The sequence below is a fragment of the Corvus cornix genome, chromosome 4A, assembly GCF_000738735.6.
Source record: "Corvus cornix cornix isolate S_Up_H32 chromosome 4A, ASM73873v5, whole genome shotgun sequence".
NCBI lineage: Eukaryota > Metazoa > Chordata > Aves > Passeriformes > Corvidae > Corvus > Corvus cornix.
The window spans coordinates 8,588,921-8,608,804 of NC_047058.1; the positions used below are offsets into that span (position 1 = coordinate 8,588,921).

The window sequence follows — 19,884 nt, forward strand, 5'->3', positions numbered from 1 at the left end:
TCTCCCTCATCTTTTAATTCTTTCCTACTCAGGTGAATTTGGCTGTGGCTTTGTATAGAATTGTCTTGGACAAGAAAGGCAGTTGCAAGGCATTTATCATCAGTCAAAATGAATACAAGAATGGTACATACATTATATAAAATTATCTTCAGTTTAACACAGTTGGGTGAGTTTGACTCAGAGTTGAAAATACCTGCATGGATGAAACAAGTGAAACTCTCTCAAGGGTCTTTTGTTACTTTGAGCTCCACTGAATTGACAGAAGTGAGGGGGTGGCACAAGAAGACATTTGGTTTGTGACTCCAAAAATCAGTTTCTATAACATATGCAATATCTGTAGAAGACTGTAACTTGACTGAGATTTCTGTGAGCAATTCCCTTTTGCAGGGGGGGTGTCCTGAGTGCTGGAGAGCTGGACAGATAAACGACACATACACTGATACAATTTGAGCATCGTTCTCCGCTTTATTGTTTAACTATGCAAGCTTATATCTACTTTGCAAAGATTCACACCCAGTCCCTCTAGACAGCCTCTAATCAGCAGGGGAGCCGACCAGTGTATAACTTTGCCAAGGACTCTCAGGGCTGCCTGCAGCCAGGTGTCTTCCAGGCTTGCCTGCAGCCAGGGGCCAGTTCAGGGGTTTTTCCTCAGCAACCGTTGGTTGTCCAATCTTTCCAGGGATATCATATGCCCCTGTTCCACAAAGAATCCCTCTACAATTCCCAAACACTTCTAGGGTTTGTTATAGATGTTCTACATATTTATTGACTAATACAAGTTAAGAAGCTGCTTTGTGCAGTACAAATGCCATCACTTTGCTTACAGGTACCTTAATTCCAGAGTCTTGGCACATTGTGGCCTTCATGTCTCTGAAACAAAAAGTCCAGACTGGATGCTTTTGTGTGTGTGTGTGTGTGTGTGTATGTGTGCTGCTGTTCCATTCCTGCTTTTCCCATATTATAGTTAAAATAGTAAATGCAAAAATTAGGGATGAGTAATAGGAGAAGGGAGCTCTTATTAGCTGGTAAGAAATACACAGAAGAGAGTGGGTTAAACCCAGCTTTGAGTGACTGAAGGCCTGGCTGCTGTCCACATGCAGTGTTGGAGGTACATGTGGGGCTAAGTGGGCTTCGGGAGGGATTTCTGCAACATGAATGGTCTGCATTTTGGCAGTTGTTTTACATATTCTATGCAAAGTCTCTGTAACCTCTTAATGATCTGAATGGTTTTGGGTTTTTTTCCAGCATGGCTACTTTGGAGATATAAGTTGAACTGTTAGTTTTGCATATTAGCTGCCAGAAACTCTATTAAGATGTTGTGTTGGACCTGTTAAGGATTTAGGTGATCGTAAAAAAAAAAAAAGAGGGTTATTGCTTTCGTTATCCAGGCACTAAACAAAGCTGATCTTGAGGAAGACTGACTTCCATTTGTCTTGATATTTAGAATTTCAGCACTCAGAGTTCTGGTGTTCCCCTGCGCTGATCTAGTATTCTCAATGCTTTTTCACCAGTTGAACTGTTCTGCTCATTTTTAATTGTTCAGAAATCAGTGCCTCTTTCCCTCTCCTTCCAAAAGTTGTGTCAGTTAAGTGCTATTGCAGTCTGAGTGGTGCTGTGTCCTGTCTGATCTTGGCCACTGCTGGGTCTGGAGGCTTCTCTGGTACCTTACGCACTGCATTCTGCTTTTGTCCAGAGCCTCCAAGTTCTCCTTGCAGGTAAATGTTAAGTTGCAGGTAAATGTCAATTTCTCTGCTGAGCCTGTTTGGTTCAGGCAAGTGCCTTCACTGTCTGTACGTCAGGGAGTGCCCTTGCGCTGCAGTGATGTTCCTGGAACACAAGCACAGCATGGATGGAAATCTGTTGAAATAAAACACTTCCCTTTGTGCAGGAAGTTTCCTCTCTCTGGACTGTTTTTTCCAGGGGCCTGCTTAACAAATTCTCTTAAAGAACAAAAGGTTGACATCCATGTCATCAAAATTCTGCTTCCAGAAAGTGATTGAGCATTCCCAAGAAGCAAAGTGAGGAATTGCCGTTGCAGAGGAACCTTGGTGCAGGAAATGTGAATTAACCCAGTCAGTTCCTAAGAATCAATAAAATGAGCTGATTGAAATGTCACACATCTTCAGCACCTCATTTATGCTGTAGCTGGCTCCTGGCACCTGGTTCTGGCTGTGGGTGGAAACAAAGCTGTGTCTCTGCTACCTTTGTCTCTTTCAGAGCTGGGCACCAAGCCCCATGCATGTGCAGAGGGACAAAAACAACAGATTGAGTAGATGAATCATGCTAAAATTTGATTTCTAGATGCTGAACAAGTCATGTTTTCTCAAGTTAAAAAGGGTAGGGGTGTCTTTGTTTCTTTTGGTTGGTGAGATTCTTCTGGGTTTTGTTTTTTTAACTGAAAGCAATGCTGAACTCTGCGGCTGGTATGATGCTAACACTGTTAAGCCATAGGCATGACAGAATCAATTCATCAGTCACAGAATGGCACTATGCTTTTTTTGTCTGTTATTAGCAATTTGCTGAACACATGTTGGAAAATGGCCACTCTTCAAATGATCCAAAGTGAACCTGTGAGTGTAAGGAATGCTAAGCTGTTACCTTTTGAGGCAAACTTGCCTGCTGCTTCTGGCTGGAATATCAGCAATGCAAATTTTTTGGGTTTTATCAGAGTCTGTGTTCTAAGTGTTTTCTCCAGTTTCCTATATGATACCTTGCATGTCTGAGAACTTCTTATAAGCATATTGCTTCATTCTGTGAAAGTGGGAACAAACTGGAAGGATGCAGGGAAATGTTGACTGGTTCTGAGGATGTGCTGCTGGAGTCATGAATCCATGTTCTTTATGCTGATGTCTATAGCTGCTACTTTTGCTTTCCTAATTTTTCATATTTTGCTAATAGTATTGGTCTCCTGCCAAGATGCAGTGGAGGCTTTTCAGTTCACATGGTTAGAAACTGGTTATTTTTTCTTGTATGTGCATTTGTGACAGTGCTTCAGGCTTTTGTGGGGAATTCTGCTCAGACTATAATGCTCAGTAAATGGAGCACGAAAAATGAGTGTAGCCAAGTACTATGTACAGAACAACACACAAAAGGCTGTTCAGAAAGGAACACGAGTACTTGTTTAAGCCTGTGGGTAAATTTGTCTTTAACATGGTAAGTGATGGGCACATGTTTAGAGCAGTGTCAGGAAGATTTTTCTCCCACTAACTGTAACTCTTTGATTTTTGTAGGGTCCATGCATAAATTTAAACCTATCCTTTAGTACCCTCCTGAATAAAGGCTGGTATTATATTATGGTGATTAACAGAACAGCTTGTTACAGAATCACACATTACTCAAGGTCCAGGGAGTCCTGTGGAGCTCTAGTCCAATCTGCTCTGCTCACCCAGGTCAGAGCAAGTTGCACAGGCCTTTTACAGTCTCCAAGGATGGACACTGCAGTTTCCCTAGGTAACCTGTCCTGGTATGTGACCAGCCTCACAGGAAGTGGTTGTCTTCCATCCTTCTCCCACTTACTTCCCCTGTTTGCATATCTAAATGTCGCAATGTCATTTTTGTCTTTTTAGACCTACTGGGCTTTGCTTAGTTCAGTTTGTGCCTAGGGTTTTCAAGAGACTCTGTTTTTATGGAAGAACCTGCTACTTCCTTTTGCTGTGTGATAACAAATAATTAAGAGCAGTAACAAAGTAAGAAGATTTGAAAGGGTGAGAGATTTATTTTATTGGCCTGTGCAGTACTTGACTTTGCAGAGCATATTGTGAAATAGATTTATGTGAGCAATGGTGATCCCCCCTCCCTTACACTGTTTTCCAGTTGGCCTCACACATCTATACAAGGAAACAAACATCAGGGAGTTTTTTCTTCTGCCTTTTCACAGAGTTGTGAAAAATACTGGGCTGAGACAAGGCAGCAATGGCATTTTGACCTAAGGGGGGATGTCCAGCATCTGTGTGTATCCACCTCTTAATTGCTGTATTCTTTGTTCAAGCTAGAGAGTTGCTCATGGGAGTTGTGTGAGATGTTAATAATGCTCTTGTGTGTGACAGTTACTCTAAATGATCTTTAAAGCTTTCAAGCAGAGGAAGATAAATAGGGGAGCGCTCATAAGCTGGACGTTGCTGTGTTATAGTCTACAGCAACAATCTACAGTCTACAGCTGTGTCTACAGCTTAAACTGAGCCCTGTGCTTTCCTTCCATCACTCCCATCTGATTAGTTGTACTCCAGGGTGCAGAAGAGAGGGGCAACAGCTCGGCGGCATCATCACTGTGCAGTGCTGGACTCCCCAGTACACGGAGAAATATGGATATGCTGGGGAGAGACCAGCAAAGGGCTAGTCAGGTTATGGAGAGCTTGAGAGTGCTGGGTCTGTTTACCCTGGGAAGAGCCATCTCAGGGGGATCTTGCCCATGTGTAAAAATTCCTGACTGGATAAATGTTGGAGACTTACTGGTGGTATCCAGTGGAAGGACAAGTGGCCATAGACACAAATGAGATATAGGAAATTCCTGTGTTTAAAGAAACATTTTAAAAAGTGTTGGATTGGGGTTTTTTTTCCTGTCAGAGTAGTAAAACACTAGAACAGATTCAAACATCTGCCTCTTGAAGTGTTCCAAACTTACCAGAAATTGTTCTTGCCCTTTCTCCCTGGGGTTAGGGGTGGAGCCTGCAGGGGCAGTGAGGCCGCCAAGGCAGTGCTGTCACTGTTGTGTGTAACCACGTTCATGATGTGCTGGTGCAGGCAGCAGCTCTGCAGTTGCTGTCAGTGCTCTCCACTTGTACAGTGAGACCAGTGCTGGCCCTCACCAACAACCACGTCTTGACCTCTCTCCCTGCCACTGTCTGGGTATGCAGAATACATGGAATGAGGAGGTTTTATCTCTGCTCAGTTCTCTTTGGCAGAAGAAAAAAAGACACGTATCAAAAATGAAGAGGGGATTTAGAGACAGCTGGAATTCCTATTAATCTAATTTGTAGTTCTGTATCTGAAAATAGTTAATGCTGGGTGTTTCAGAAGCAGCATCTTGGTCTGATTTTCTTAGATATGATGAAGTTGCCTTATTTTTCAGGAGGTAAGCTTTGGGAGAATTTCTAAATACAAAATACAAAAATCTGGTGACTGCTGGGTCAATAGTGTCTCCTTAAGGCTGTGATAAGGACAGCCTGGCATATCACATGGATTCATCATTACTGGTGGTGCCTCTTAGTGCTGCTTCAATGACTCTTCATGCAATGAAGAGTTTACCCAAGGTCTCTGCAAACCCTTGTGTGCTCTTCCATGAAGGTGGGAACTGCCAGGATGCACCTGCAGCTGCTGTGACTTCCATACCCAGGAGCTGAAGGAGGTGAGCAAGGAGTACAGCAGCCCTGGCACGAAGGGCCGCAGCGTGTGATCCTGCAGAGCTGAATGCTCACCCAGAGGGTGCCCTTCTGGGAAAGGCAGTGCTTAGATTTGGCGCTCCTCCCATCCCCAGGAGCTATGCCCGTGCCATCCAGGATGAGTCAGCAGAGGGCAGCCCTTTAACGCCACTCCTTTGCAGCCTAAGGACCAGTTTCCTGCTGCACTGCTGGAGCATCCTCCCATCACAGGCCTGGAGAAGCCAACAAGTGACTGCTTAATGACAGTGCCATTGACAGCTCTAGCGATGGGTGACAGGGCATGTTGCACCACAGTCATAGCTGCGGTGTCTGACCAGCTGCTCTTGCCATACCTAGCCTTGCACAGTGTTTTTATCTCCTGAGATTTTCCCAGATTTCCCCTGAGCACACCAGTGGTGCTGGCTGGCTGCATGTGCAGCTGAGGAGTGATGTCTGATCAAGATACCCAAGTACTTCATTTGTCCCTTGCTTTGGCAGGAGGCACGAGCTGCACAAAAATTGTTGCTGAAGGAGTTCCTCATGTGTGGACCTGGGGCAGTCTGTGTCTTGGCTTTGCTATCAAGAGAGGTGAGTGTGCAGATGTCATTCTATGGCCACTTTCTGGTTTGTTTGGGGTTTTTTTTAAATTTTGAAGTACTTGAAATACATTCAAACATCACAGCTCTATCTCACAGGAATTTTGAAGCTGGGAAATGGAGGATGTAATGGCATGCATAATCCTCCTCCTGCTCAGCAAAAAAAGCACATCTGGATATGGGTAAATGAGTCTGGCAGATTCCCTGCAGGAATGCAGGATCCTCTCCAATGCAGCAAAGTACTTGGTTAATCATGTGCTTAAATTTACCACATAGGTAAGTGTTTTTCTGGGACAGGCTCATGTGCAGGTGATAGAAAGGCCCACAGATAACCAGTGAAATCAGTGAAAAATGGGATTATTGGCTGATAATATTAAGTGCCTTTTATCTTGGATGGCTTGAGAAATTAAATCCTAAACCTGCCATTAACCCTTCAGCACCTTTGGGAGGTTTGCAGAGCTGGACCAGGGGTCCCCTATATATGGTTCTAGACCTTATGCCAGTGTCAGCTGCACTGACAGATATTTGTCAAAAAACAAAAGAGATTCTTCCTTAGTGCATCTTCTGTGCTATAGTGTTACTGGTAAGTGGGAAGGATCCCACTATCAGTCTAATATGATGTCCTCTGCAAATTTTCTCTTCCCGTAGTTTGTGCTGTCCGGCAGAGCTGGGGAGGAGGTGTGGCAGGCGAGCTGTTTTGCCCAGGTTGGCTACACCTTCCAATGTGTATCCTTACTGGGTACTATGAGCTGCTGCTGCTACTGCTCACCCTCTGATCAGTCAGGCAGGTGTGGGAGCAAAATGACATTGGGGACTTCAAGGCTGTAGTCTCAACAAAGAGACAAGAGGTGAAAATGTTAGCACATTTGAGTCTGTGAGATTCCAGTGGCAGATTGAGTTGGAGAAAGTTTGGTTGTCTGAGGCAGTGCAACTCCTCAGCACTTCCAGAATGCCCCTGGGTGTCCTTGGGTGCCTTTCTTATGCTGATAAACCATTACTGGCCTTCTTTCCCCGTGAAAAAGGAGATGAAAACTACAGTCCTTGCAGCCCTGGGTTTGTCTGTCACAGCAGTGCTGTGGCTGCTGCTGTCTTGCCTTAACACTTCTTGTGCTTGAGACTCTTACTCTGATGTTTAATCTGCCCTAGAGGGAGTCAGAGCTTTCTGCAGGTTGTTTTCACGTGTTGTGTCCTTCCCTTTGCTTTTATTTTCCTTTTCATGCTTTGCTTCAAAAAACAACCTCACTGTTCACTGGTCTTCCCTGGCTGCTGAGCTCAGGTCAGTGGGATGCTGATGGGCAACTCTCTGGATACTGGCACTGAACCAGGCTCGTAATCTTAGTAGGAACCTTTTGTTTCTGTCTGGATAAAAAGTGGAGTTTGTGCTTTAGAGAGGGTTTTATTTCTTGTCAAGTGACCATCACTGCACTCTCCCCCTGGACAAACACTCTGGTTCTCAGAGCTGTTCCTAATGTAGCAAATGGAAGGCAGAAGTGGCTCTGCCACAGGTGTTGACCCCAGTCATTGGTGCGGGCTCTCCTGCAGTGCCTAGCACCCTCTGAGGAACCACAGGGGCCAGGGGCTCTCCCCAGTAGCCAGGATGAACAGGGCTACCCTCACTCTGTGACAAGCATCGTTGTGTTACCTGTCCTTTCGTGGCCAGGTGAAGGAGACCTAATAATTTTATTTGCCAGTTCACTGCAGGGGCGTCACTGGAGCTGTGCTGTGAGTATTTGAAGTGGTTGATAAAATCTCTGCAAGAAGGTTCACAGATGTGGGGATAAGGAAGTGAACCTTACTGGGCTGCTACTGGAATTGTGCATTACAATACTTTTCATTTAACTTAGGTTTGGAAAAGCTTCATGTTTGTGAGAATGCAAGTTCTTTAACTTATCAACTTTTTCTGTCCCACATGTAATAGATATTTGATAGTTAACAATAAAATTTCAGATTTGTTTTGCCTCTGGTGTAAAAAAATCAGAGCAATGTTTCACATTAAATGGTGACTGCTGCCCCTTCAATGAACTGCTAAAAAGCAGAACAATAACTGGCTTGCATGCTTTAGGAGTCACAAATAACATTTTGAATGGTTTGGATCACAATGGCTGTATTCATTACCCCCTACAGATTGGCTCTCATAATCAAAACTATTTCTCTATATGTTGTGTGACTTATGGCATACCTATCATTCCAGTGAGATCCTTGTAGGTAGTATTTAATCAATCATATGGCACAATGAGTGTAAATTTCTCAAGCATATGACTATATGGCAACTCTATTCAATTCAATGTCTTGCTGTGAAGACACAACACACAAAATAAGTAAAAAAAAATTTAAAAGGCTTTAATGAACAAAACAAAGGCTCTCTACTGCAATTTCAAAATTGCCATCCTTAAAAGAAGTGCATAATGACAAAGTAATGAGGAGTAGGAATTGAGTCCTAAGGAACCTTCTTTTCATATCCTTACTTCTTGTTTTTGCAGCTGGGCAAGCAAATGTGATCATGGCCTCTGTAATCAAAGCACTTTCCTATAGCAAATTCTATAGGTTGGATGTTTTCTCAATTAACCCCACCTGGCAGCTCAGCTGCACACAGGTGTTCCATCCCTTCCCCTCAGTGGGATGTGGGAGGAGAATCAGAAGGGTATAAGTGAGAAAACTAAAGACAGTTTAATAGGTAAAGCAAAAGTCACCCACACAGACAAAGCAAAACAAGGAATTCATTCACAACTTCCCAGGGCAGACAGGTGTTCAGCCAGCCCCAGGACAGCAGAGCTCCGTCATGAGTAATGGTGACTTGGGAAGACACTCTGAATGTCCCCACTTCCTTCTTCTGACCCAGCTTTATACTAGTCATCTGATGCCATATGGTGTGGGGTGTCCCTTCAGTCAGTTGGGGTGGGCTATCCTGGCTGTGTCCCCCCCAGCTCCTGGTTGCACCCCCAGCACTTTTTGGGTGGAGTGAGGAACAGAAAAGCTCTTGCCTTGACTGTGTCAACGCTGCTCAGCGGTAAGGAAAACATCCCTAATTATCAACACAGTTTCCAGCACAAATCCAAAACACAGCCAGCTACTGTGAAAAATAACTTTTACTGGAGAAAAATAACTTTAATGCAGCACAGAGATGCTCAATAGAAAGGTCTTGTCCGGGATCCAGTTTAGCCTTACAGGAACATCTGGTACAGCAGGGAGATCACCAGCCTAAGGGGATCCGTGCCCCTTCAGCACTGAATAACGTTGTTCTCCGTCGGGTAATGTTCTGAATGTCCGGCCCCTTCAGTCGGAGGCTGCTGCCCTCGGGTGAGCCCCGCCACGCCGTGCCCCCTTGCTGGGCACACCGCTGCTGCATCTCCGGAGCCCCACCGCGAGCATCCCCTGCGGTGGCGGCGGGGCATGGTCTGGCCGTGCCCGGCCGAGGCGCCGGAGCTCTCCGTGTGCCGGGCGGGGGTCGGGGCACCTGCGGCAGGGACAAAGCGGGGCCGGGCGGGGCGGGGCGAGCAGGGACGCCCCCCGGCCCCGCCCCGCGGCTCCGCCCGCCCCGCCCCGCCCCGGCCCGGCCGCACCCGCCTGGCGGCAGCGAGGAAGAGCAAAAGGGAGGCTCAGGTTTGGCTCGGCGCGGATCATGTCGCCATGTCGGAAGTGAGGAAGTTCACGAAGCGGCTCAGCAAGCCGGGCACGGCGGCCGAGCTGCGGCAGAGCGTCTCGGAGGCGGTGCGCAGCTCCTTCGTCCTGGTGAGTGCGGGCAGCGCCTGGGAGGGGCCGCTCCCGGGTCCCACTCGGCGATGGGCGGCAGCGGGAGGAGCCCGGCAGCGCTGGGCAGGGGATGCGCCGAGAGCGGAGAGAGGAAGAGGAGGGGGCTGGAGAAGGCCTGGAGAAAGGGCAGAGCGGGGGATGCGCAGGGCGCGGCGGGGCAGAATTTGGGAAGGGCTGGGCAAGGCAGGGGATGGGGATCCCCTCCATGTGTGTTGTGCCGTGCCATCCCGCCGGCCTGCCCACCTGCCGCCACCGCGCCCCTCTGAGCGCTCAGAGCCGAGATCACAGGGAAGCGGCTCCTCATCCTGGCGTGCGTTGGTGCTGGGGTGGTGGCAGGAGGAATGAACGGGAACCTGTGAGTGCGGGGCGCTGAGCAAACAGGTAACGGAGTAACAGGGTGCAGACAGTGTGGAACCGGCACATGGATAGGGCAGGACTGAAGGGCGCGACCTGGCAAGGTGAGAGGCACAGGCAAGTCGGGAGCCCGATATATCCCGGGAATCGCGCTCAAATATCTGGGGTGAAAGTCACGTGCGTTATCAGATGCGTTTCATCCCGGCATGTGGGATGCTGCAGCAGGTTGCCTTTGTTGTGCTCACAGCTGTGCAAATGGTAGTGCTGTGCATTGGGAGGATACCGGGGTCAGCTCACAGTTTCCCGGGGCTTTGTTGGATGTGTTTCACTGGTGCTCGTTGAATTACTGTGGTGTGTAATCAACTTTGACCTTGACTTTGATGGAAGAAAGGTTAGTCAATGGAATATGCAGAAAGTGAGGTACAAGTTCAGCAAATAACTCCAATTATTTCTCTACTATTAGACTGAATGGTATGTGCTGTTAAATAAATTGAGAAGTTTGAATATTTCTTTTAAAAACAGAGTTTTCTTGTAAATTTACAGATTTTAAAGCCTGAAAAAAAGCCATGGTGATAATCCAGCCTGATTTCCTAGTGCTAGTTTTTGCGTCCTATGTGCGGTTGTTCGGGGATCCTTATGGGCTTCCATGTGATTTGCTTTCCCTCTTTCATCAAAAATACACAGGAACAAAGGCTTTGTACAAGCTGATGAAACTTTTCTTTAAAAATAAAATTGCATATTTAGGACCAGAAGAGCTTTGGTATCCTGCAGGCAAATGGTTATGTGGTGCCTGTGTCAGGTTCCTCCCCTTAAAAAGGGAAGGGATGGGTAGGACTACAGATGAAGATAAAACCTTGACAGGAACCCCAAGGAGCTGTCAGAGTCCAGCATCCGTCAGGCAGCCACTCTTCTTCTGATCTTGTCTAGGGTTTTATTGTCCACACTTCCTGCCAACTTTTCTCTCTTTTTCTGGCAGGCAAATCCCCAGAGCTGCTGTGCTGCCTTGTGTGTTTGCAGTCATGCACCAGAGAAGGGTGAGGGCAGGTGTTTCTGATCCCTAGGTCCTGGCAGGGTTTCCTGCTTTTGACAGTTCAGCAGCAATGGATAAATCCCAGCACTTCTGCATCACTAGGAAGAGCCATAAGACACTGCAGTAATCCAGGAATGGGGAAGGGGGTGACATGAGCTTATAGGACTGTCTCAGATGGCATTTTGACCTTCCTCAGTGATTAAGGATGAGGTTTGCTCCAGCAAAAAGCTGGCTCCTCTCTGTCTACTAGTTTGTCATCCTTGTGAGGAAGGGATGTCTGCGCACTGGTGTGCTGGTTGTTGGGAGGGTACAGAGAGGATCCTGGGAAATGATGGTGGGGAGTGGTGGAGTGAGGACAAGACTGAGAAGTAATAGTTTCTGATCCGGTTCCCAAGGTGAGTCTCAGTTTTGGAGTTGATGGTGCTGGGCAGCAGAGCATTGTGTGAGTATCTCCCCATCCAATCTACCCTTTCCTTGCCACAGGCAGTGTGGGGGAGATGGAAGGGCCCAGCATCAGGACTGTGCTAGCAGGCTGTGATCCCAGCTCTGCCTCACCCTGGGGCAGTGCTGAGCTCACCGGTGCCCCTGGGAAGCAGGGGGTGGGCAGTGGGTACACGGGTAATAGGAGTTGGTGTTTGATAAATGGGTGGAGCAGGCTGGCAGCAAGTGATGCACTGTGTCCCAGGATGTCAGGAGCTGGGACTTTCTGAAGCAGACTGGAGTTGCACTGGATTGCCTTTGCCTGGCAGGATCCCATCCTCTTCCTGCATCTTGAACACAGCAGGTGTTGAGTCAATAAAAAGCGTGTGAATAGTTTAATACTCCCTGGGTCATCCTGTCAGGGGCCTTGGCTGTCTACTTGCCTTGGGGCAATTGTAGCTGAAAGCACAGGTATCTCTGGTGGTGAGCATGAAGGAGATGAAGGGGTGGTGAGCAGAGCTAATGCTGCAGGTACCAGAGCACACACCTTCATCCCCAGGAGGAGTGGGCACTATGGGTCTCTTTCAGTGTGTTGGTTGAGCTCAGCACTTTGGTCATTCGGGGCACTCCTCGATACAAGGAATAAGAAGCTGTTTGTAGTCAGTGAATGAAATGCTCATAAATGAAAACATCTCAGTGAGGAAAGCTTTTAGCATCATGGAAGTGGTCAGCTTGTACAGAGCCACAATTTGTGCTTTAAAGGAGATGTGTCTCCAGCCAGGAGCACTGTGTCCAGCCCGAGGGAGCGCGGTCTGGTACAGTGTGGTTACAAAACTGTTGTCCTGCAGGTGCAGTGAAGCCCGTGCCATCTTATTTCTGTTCCTATTTTTCTATTTATGCCTGTCTAGTGCAAGGAGAAGATTTATGTTGTTGACTTTGGGAGGGCTTTGCTCCTTTGTGCTTGTGAAAGGGAAGCACTGGATATGGTGGCGGTTGGCAGTGAGGGGAGGTTGTCCCTTTCCAAGATGTCGTGGAGTACCTGTGTCCACCCACTGCCCTTTGGACCAGCTGCTAGGATGCAGTCAGTGCTGTTCCTGTCGGGGTAAGCAGGGCTGTAACCTGGAGCTGCAGCAGGGAAAGTAAGCATAGGCTGTGGTGGGGAGCTCGGGGGCACTTTGGGCCCTGTGGGAAGCATGGGGAAGGATGGAGTGCAGTTTACTTGGGGCTCTTGTTCCCTCTTACTCTGCTGCTGTTCCCAACATCCCGGCTGTCGTTCTCATTCACAGACAAGCTGTGTAGGGGGAGATCTTGGCAGGGAGGAAGAGTTCAGCAGGAATCCCTTGAAAGCAGGCACAACCCTGCAGAGCAGTGTTGGGAGTGCTGGGGTGCCACAGGCAGCCGTGCTCTGTGGGAACCCTACTTCTCTCTGTGCACTTTTCTTCAAGAGGCTGCAGGGCAGGTTGTATCAATTTCAGCTTTGAATGGTCCCTGATGTGTGCTACTGATTACAACTGGAGATGAAGTTTTGGCAGGCTATTGAAAAATAATGTCACTGTTTAAATAAACAGACATTTAATGGAAGTGTTTGTTGGCAGGTGGGATAAATGGCACACTTGAAAGATAAAGGTAAATTTTAAGATTAGGTTAAAGAAAGGAGCAGTCAAAGCCCAAGTGTGATAACTTAAACCATTCTTGACCAAGAGATGACCTGCAGCTTAAACCTTGGAGCACCAACAGTAAAATACTGTGTTAGAAGTACAGCTTCAGAGCCGAAGTGCTGATTGATACCTGGGAGAGGTATCTGGGCTAGAGCTGAAAGAGAGCATTCAGGGACCTTTGGTGGTGGATGGACATGGGTGATTTTGGCTCAGACCTTCAGTGCGATCTCCCTCCTCCCATCCTTTGATGTTGCTGAGTGATAGTGGGAAAGTTGAGCAGCAAGGCAGGAGAACCCTGCTCAGAGGCACTGGCTGATGTGGGACCTGAGCAGCTGCAAAGCTCAGATACTTGACAGCAGGATGCACGTGTGCTCAGGTGTGCAGCCCTTGTTCTGATGGAGGTGCCTGTGCACCTCTCCTTCACCCCATCTGCACCCCATGGAGGGCAGTGGAGCATCGTAGAGTTGAGCAGTTTAAGAGCACGTGTGTGTGAATGAGATCCTGGGTCTTGTGGCACTGCCAGAACAACAGCAAAGGCTCTTCCTTCTGCCTCAGGATCCAAATCAGCTGCACATGGTCACTTGCTTGGGTGGATGTGAGGCCAAAGCGGAGACACCCTGGGCCTCCCCTGTCTCTTTGGGCTGTGCTCAGCAGTGCTGGGGCCCTTCAAAGAGAGGGAGCTGTGTCTCAACCCACATGCAAGTTTTCCAGAGGTGTCATTCTCTGTGTCGTGACAGAGAAATTAAAAGTGTGGGAGACACAAGATCAGAGCAGCAAGCACTTGACAAAACACAGATGATGCATTTTCCCACGGTGCTGCCAAACCCAGTCATCTGGTGGCAATTTTAAGTCTCGCACAATTGCTCTTGATTTTCTTTAGATCATTTCTATACAGATTAACTGAAGACACATTTACTGATTTGCCATAGAGATTTTAGAAAGGGTGCAGAGCCAGATTATCTTATCTGAGAAGGAACAGGTGCAAAGGATTTGCCCAGATTGTGTCAGCCAGCCCAGGGAGCATCTCTGGGTACCCCCAGGGCACAGCTTGGTGGTACCCAGGCACCAGGCACTCAGCTCTGGGGCACACATCTGCCAGCAATGGCAGTGTGGGAGAACCTCTGCTTACAAACAACTGTGTGGATCCTTGCCATTCAGAGGCATTCAGAGCAAGTGTCTGCTCTCTGCATTACATGGTGCTGTGAGATGTGCTCCCTGAAAGCTCCCCATGAGAGGGTGGGCAGTGTGCCAGGAGATGTGTTTTATTTGATCCTGGCTGGACTGGGCTCCTATGGGTGGCTCGGTTTCAGTCAGATACAAAAAGGAGATATAAAGCTCCTTAATGGTGATACAAAGGAAGTTTTGACTGGAGGCAAAAAGGCATTTTGTTCTTTTTGTGAGTTTTTTTTTTTTCAGTTGAAACTATTATTAGTGTCTCAATTTATGCTCATGCAGAGGAAATCAGCTTTCTGCATAGAATCCTCTTTTAATTAGCTAAATTCACTTTGATCAATTTGAAGCCTGTTTATATGCAGCATTTGTAATAATCTTGGCACTCAAGAGAGACAGAATATATGCATGTTCCCCCTGGGGGTAGTCAACATGCTGTGTTTGCACAATTTATGTAGAAAAACAGACATATATGAGGCATAGGAGGAAATTCTGCCCCTGCGTAAGTGGGTGGGAGTTTTGCTGTTGGTTTAACCAGGATTTGCCTGCTGTGGCCAGGTGCCTCCAGAGTTGGTCACCTCAGCTGGCCCTGGTGACTCCTGTGGAAGTGTTTGCAGAGAGAATGTTGTTCATAGGGGCTTATTCAAGAAAAAAACTTCTAAAACATTCTTAAAATTAATCGCATGCTTTCCTGAATTGGGGCTCTCCTGAATCCTTGAAGGGTTGGATTTAGCCCAGTGCTGGCCAAGTGCCATGGCACAGCCCTGGGCAACATGTGCCAAGGAAGTGGCTGGGTTTGCTCCTGCCTGAGCACACACCAGTTTTGGAATGGATGAAGGGCATGTCTTGATGGAGAGGAACAAGGCTCCGAGGACATTCTGGAGGTATGTGGGGACAAATCTCTGGCATATCTCCTACTGATACCCAGACCTTAAGAGATAGAGCAATCCCTTGCTCTCCTATGACAGCCTGTGTGCTGAAGTATGACTGTTATAGGATGAGCTGCAGCCAACGTGTCCGGTTCTCGAGGTTTTTGGAGGCAATGACAAGCTTTTGATGGGCATAAAATCTTATCCTTCTCAAGGCATCATTTAAGTGTTTGCATCCTCCTGCCTGTTACAGGAAAGCTCTAGGAAGAGGACAAAGCATCCAGCCCTTAGATGTATTTATCTCTTACCACATTTTGCTAGCTGGGGTTTTTAGCACTCACTGGGCAAGGTTGAGAGTGGTTTGTTCTGTGCCAAGGCAATGTCATGAAAATGCAGGTGTCCCTGCATTGACAGCATCTGCCCCAACCCGCCACCGTCAGTGCAGTGAAATGCCTGGAAACAGATGGTTGGTCGTGGTGCCTGCAGCCACTGCAGCTGGGATTTGGTGCACTCAGAATCCAGTGAGAGGATGGCTCCTGGGCTTTGTTTCAGCCTGTTCTTGTATCTGGAGATATTTGCAGGTATCTCCCCCACCACCAGGAGCATTTGAACCAGACCTATGTGCTGCAGTGTATAGTGTAGTATCATTTTCTATATGCAGATGGGTGACTCTTTCATCATTTCACTTAGCCCTCTGTGTGCTGATTTATTATCTCTAATGGTGCAAAATTGCACAAAGCTTTTGACATTTCTGTGGCCTGAGAATGCAAGTCACGGTCACACAGAGCAGCTGAACAGCAGCCAGACATGGGGTACATGTGTGCTTCAGCATCCCTGTTTAATTGGCCTCCTCACTCCCGCTTTGTGTAAGGAGGAAAAGAGTAGCAATGTGGCCATTGCTGTAATCTTAAAAATGCTGGAATATGTTTCCCTGCCACCAACTCTTTCCATCTCCTTCATTCCCTTTAAAGAACAAATCAAAGCTCTCCCTTGCTGGCTCCTTTTTCCTTCAACACAGCTCTGACTTATCTTTACAGTTTTTCCCTGCTTCCTGCTGCTTCTCTAATGGGGTCAGGGCTGCTTGTTCCTGACCCCTTTCTCACCCCTCTCTCTCACTGAAAACAGTTTCTTCTCTCCCCTATTAATATCTCCTGTCACAGGACTGTTCCTGGGGAGTGGTTGCGTCTGGAAGGAGACTCTGCCTGTTTTGGTCCACAGCGTTCCCCACTGCCTCATCCTGTCTCTGGCTTCATGCTGGGTGACATCCCCACTGCAGCCTAGCCTCTCTGTCCCCTGAGCAAGGACACTGCATGAGAGAAGCCAGGAAAACGACATCTCCCTTGTGCAGTAGTAGGACCTGGTGGTGTCAGAGTGCTGTACGTTGCTCTGGAGAACTGTAACAGCCATACATAAAACTGTGTTTTGCCAGTGGTCAGGAGCCTGGGATGTGGGCTGGACTGCAGCATCTGTGTGTGGAGCAGGGCACATGTTCTGGCAGTCTGGAGGAAGCCATGGCTCAGAATGCATCTGGCTGCATGCCTGCCAGGGCTCTGTCAGCCTGCCAAGCACAGGCTCTTTAGTTCAGCCTTTGGGGGCATGGGATTAGCTGTAGCAGGGACTCAAGGGAGCTGTTGTGCCAGCCAGAAAGGGATGGGGGGTCACAGGAATATGAGAGGCTTGGCAGGAGCTGCATTTGTGACAGGGTCAGGTAGAAAGGTCATGGTAGGAAAAGGGAGTCTCCATCTCTTGGAGGGACATGATGGTATTGGCTGGGATGGGCTGAATGCCCACAAAGCTGGTGTTCAGGAAGGCAAACCCAGCTTCCAGCAGAAAACTGCTTTCCATGGCGCATTGGGGTTCCAGGAGAGTTGCACTGGCATCAGACTGCCTTTCTCTCTGTGCCTGGGGAGCCCTAAATTCTCCCTTGTCCTGTTGCATGATGCTGGAACTTGTGTGGATGTCTTTATTTGGGGAAACTTTGAGGTGCTTCTGTTCACAGCAGCATTTTGTCTCTTATCTTCTGGCCTCGAAGAGTCCGTCCCTTGCAGAGCCCATCCACAGCCTCTCTTGCATTTGCTGGGAGAATAGAGTTTAACTTTAGAGCCCTGCAGCTCTTGTGTCCAATGCCTGCAGCCCAAAAATGGAGCACAGATGAGGCTGAGACAACTTCCTGAGCTGCTGAAACCACCACTGACATGGCGGGGGTTTGGCTGAACTGCTGGGGTGTTTGCTGTATTGCTGAGGCAGCTCAAAACTGGCCTGGGACTTCCTGCTCTGTTTTTCCCCAGTGCTGATCCATAGGCTTGGACAAGTCTCTTGGCCTCGTCATGGCTCTGTCCATGCCCCAGTGGGGCTGGGAGTGCTCCCCTGCTCTCCTGGGGCAGTGGCTGCACTGTTGGCTCGGCCCTGCGTGTGAGTGGTTTCCTAAGTGAAAAACAAGAGTTTAAGACAGACAGGAAAGGGAGGGGTTCTGCTTATGTGCCATTAATTGCTTTAAGATGTTCTGGCTATTTTGGATCTGGATGCTAAATATAAAACTGATACTACATAAATAAATGATGAAATACAAGTGACATCTGAAAAGCACTTTGGGATGTCCCAGTTAAGAACCTAAATAAATAACATGTATTATTGTTGTTGCAATTACTGTTTTCCTTTTTTAGCATGGAAAAATGCCTGTGCTTACAGAATGTTTTGTGAAGTCCTATCTGGTAGAAATTCAGCTGTCCCATAGAAACCAGTACCCTTCTGCCAATTTCTATTAGCTCTGTTATTTTTGGAGGAGAAAATCAAAGCTGTAATGTGTTTGCACATCTCTCATGTTCTGCAGCAGATGCTCAGCTGGATGCAGGTGCAGTTTGGCTGAGGTAGAACTACCCTGATCCCTTCCTCTGCTCCTCGAGGAGAAGGGCTGGATTTGGCCCAGAATGTACCTATGCAGGCAGGGACTCACAGGACTTCAGGTGCTGTGGCTGGGGACTGGAGACTCCATGGCAGTGTGTACTGAGCTGTCAGTGTCACACAGAAGCACTTGGTGATCCTGAGGAAGGTCAGGCACAGGGGACAAGGATACTGAAAGGAATCTAAGATGCATGTCCTAATGCACTGCCCTATGCAGTAACAGTGCTGGATCACCTCAAGTGTGTGTTCATGCCAGACATGGGTCATGCCCCCAGCTACCACTTGCCAGTTCTTTTCCTACTGACTCTGCACTTGCTCAAGGCATCATTTTCAGAGGTGATGTGTGAAGGTGAAGTGCAGGTGAGCTGGAGTGGCAGCACTGCCTTCTAGGCTGGGCCACTCACACTTGGGCTGTGAACTCTCACTGCTTCATTGTAATGCAGCTGTTTTCTGAGGGCAGTTTGCTTAAGTGATTATGCAAGAATCTCAGGCTTTCAGGAAAAAAAAAGTGTTCCTGCCCCTCGTGGCTGCAGAACTCTGCTTCAGAATGGGATCTGCTAAAGACTGTGAACTGTGGAGTCCAACAGTCCAACTTCTGAGTAAGTGGAGGGAAAATGAAGAGTCATATGCTGATTATCCTGGCTTCCTGTAATTTCTAAACCAGTTTGAAGATACTTCAAGGCCTGAATTCGTTTTATTTGACAGGCCTAATAATGACAGGTAAATGTTTGCATGTCTACACTGACATCAACTTTTTGACTGTTTGTTCAGGCCTTTTCCAAGCTGGTGTCTCGCACCAATACTGTGTCGCTCTCAGGGACAGCACTGTGACACTTGCTTTTTCATTGAAAAGCGGGCATTACATTGAAAAAGGAGACATCCACCTTACAAAATACCCAGAACCCAGGTTCTGGTGCAACCCAGGGCCATTGATGCAGGAGGGGAGAGGTGTGGGTTGGTGAAATGCTTTTGCACAGAACTTGGGCAGGGTGGAGGGAAGCACAGGAGAGGGGGCTGGGTTTTGCTCCGAGCATGCAGATGGAAAGAGTGAGTCATTTCCACTGCAAGTGTTTTCTTGCAGGGTGCCAGGACTGTGCACTCATCCTCCCCTTCCCTACCACTTAGCTTTTTATTTCTCTGAGAGCTCCTGTGAGGTGCAGCCATCTCCATGCCAGGCAGAGCAGGGGAAGAGTGGGACACAGCAGCCTTGTGCTGCTGGCACTGCATTTAGAGCTGGAGCGTCGCACTGCCACGTAACTCCTCAATGGAGATGGGAGTGTGTGGACTCTGACCCAGCCCTCTGTCTAATGAGACCCTTAGCAATGATGTGTTGCTGTTTAGAGGTTGCTTTCCTGCTGCCCGTGGAGGGCTGTGCAAAGCCTTGCTCTGAGCTGTGTTAGCACCTGATCACTCCCTGGCAGGCCCCTTCTCCTCACCAATTCCTTCTTCCCTTCCTGTTTGCCCATGGGGCTCCTCTCCTGTCTGCAGTGCACACCTTCTCTGCCAACCCCTTGGCCTCCCTGACCCCCGCCTCCTGCCTCTTGAGCTACACAGCCCAACCTTTGCACAATTTTTGCTTCCCATGATGTGGTCCCTGCACAGATCCATCCCCAGGTGCCCCATTCTACCCTCCCCTGCACCACCTTGGGCCAGCTCCTGAGACTCTTCCCTCTCCATGCTTCCCCTGCTCCTCCTCCTTCTGGTGAGGTTTTCCTCCCTTGCCATTTCGCAAGATGCTCTGTGTGTTTGCATGCCCACTTTACAGTCCATCCCTCTCAC

The 19,884-nt window shown here is 48.1% G+C and overlaps 1 protein-coding gene across 10 annotated transcripts in view; it reads left to right on the forward strand.

Moving 5' to 3' along the window:
* The first annotated feature begins 2,259 nt into the window (after positions 1-2,259).
* The window catches only part of DOCK11 (dedicator of cytokinesis 11), an 88,110-nt gene continuing 70,485 nt past the window's right edge, over positions 2,260-19,884 (forward strand). For 9 of the 10 annotated variants that reach the window (XM_039571926.1, XM_039571922.1, XM_039571927.1 and 6 more), the window contains exon 1: positions 9,497-9,682. In XM_039571926.1, coding sequence (XP_039427860.1) covers positions 9,581-9,682 — 102 coding nt within the window. In that variant the 5' untranslated portion in view covers positions 9,497-9,580. Of the gene's footprint in view, positions 5,946-9,496; positions 9,683-19,884 lie in introns of those variants that run through there. The other variant, XM_019290857.3, reaches the window with a different exon arrangement.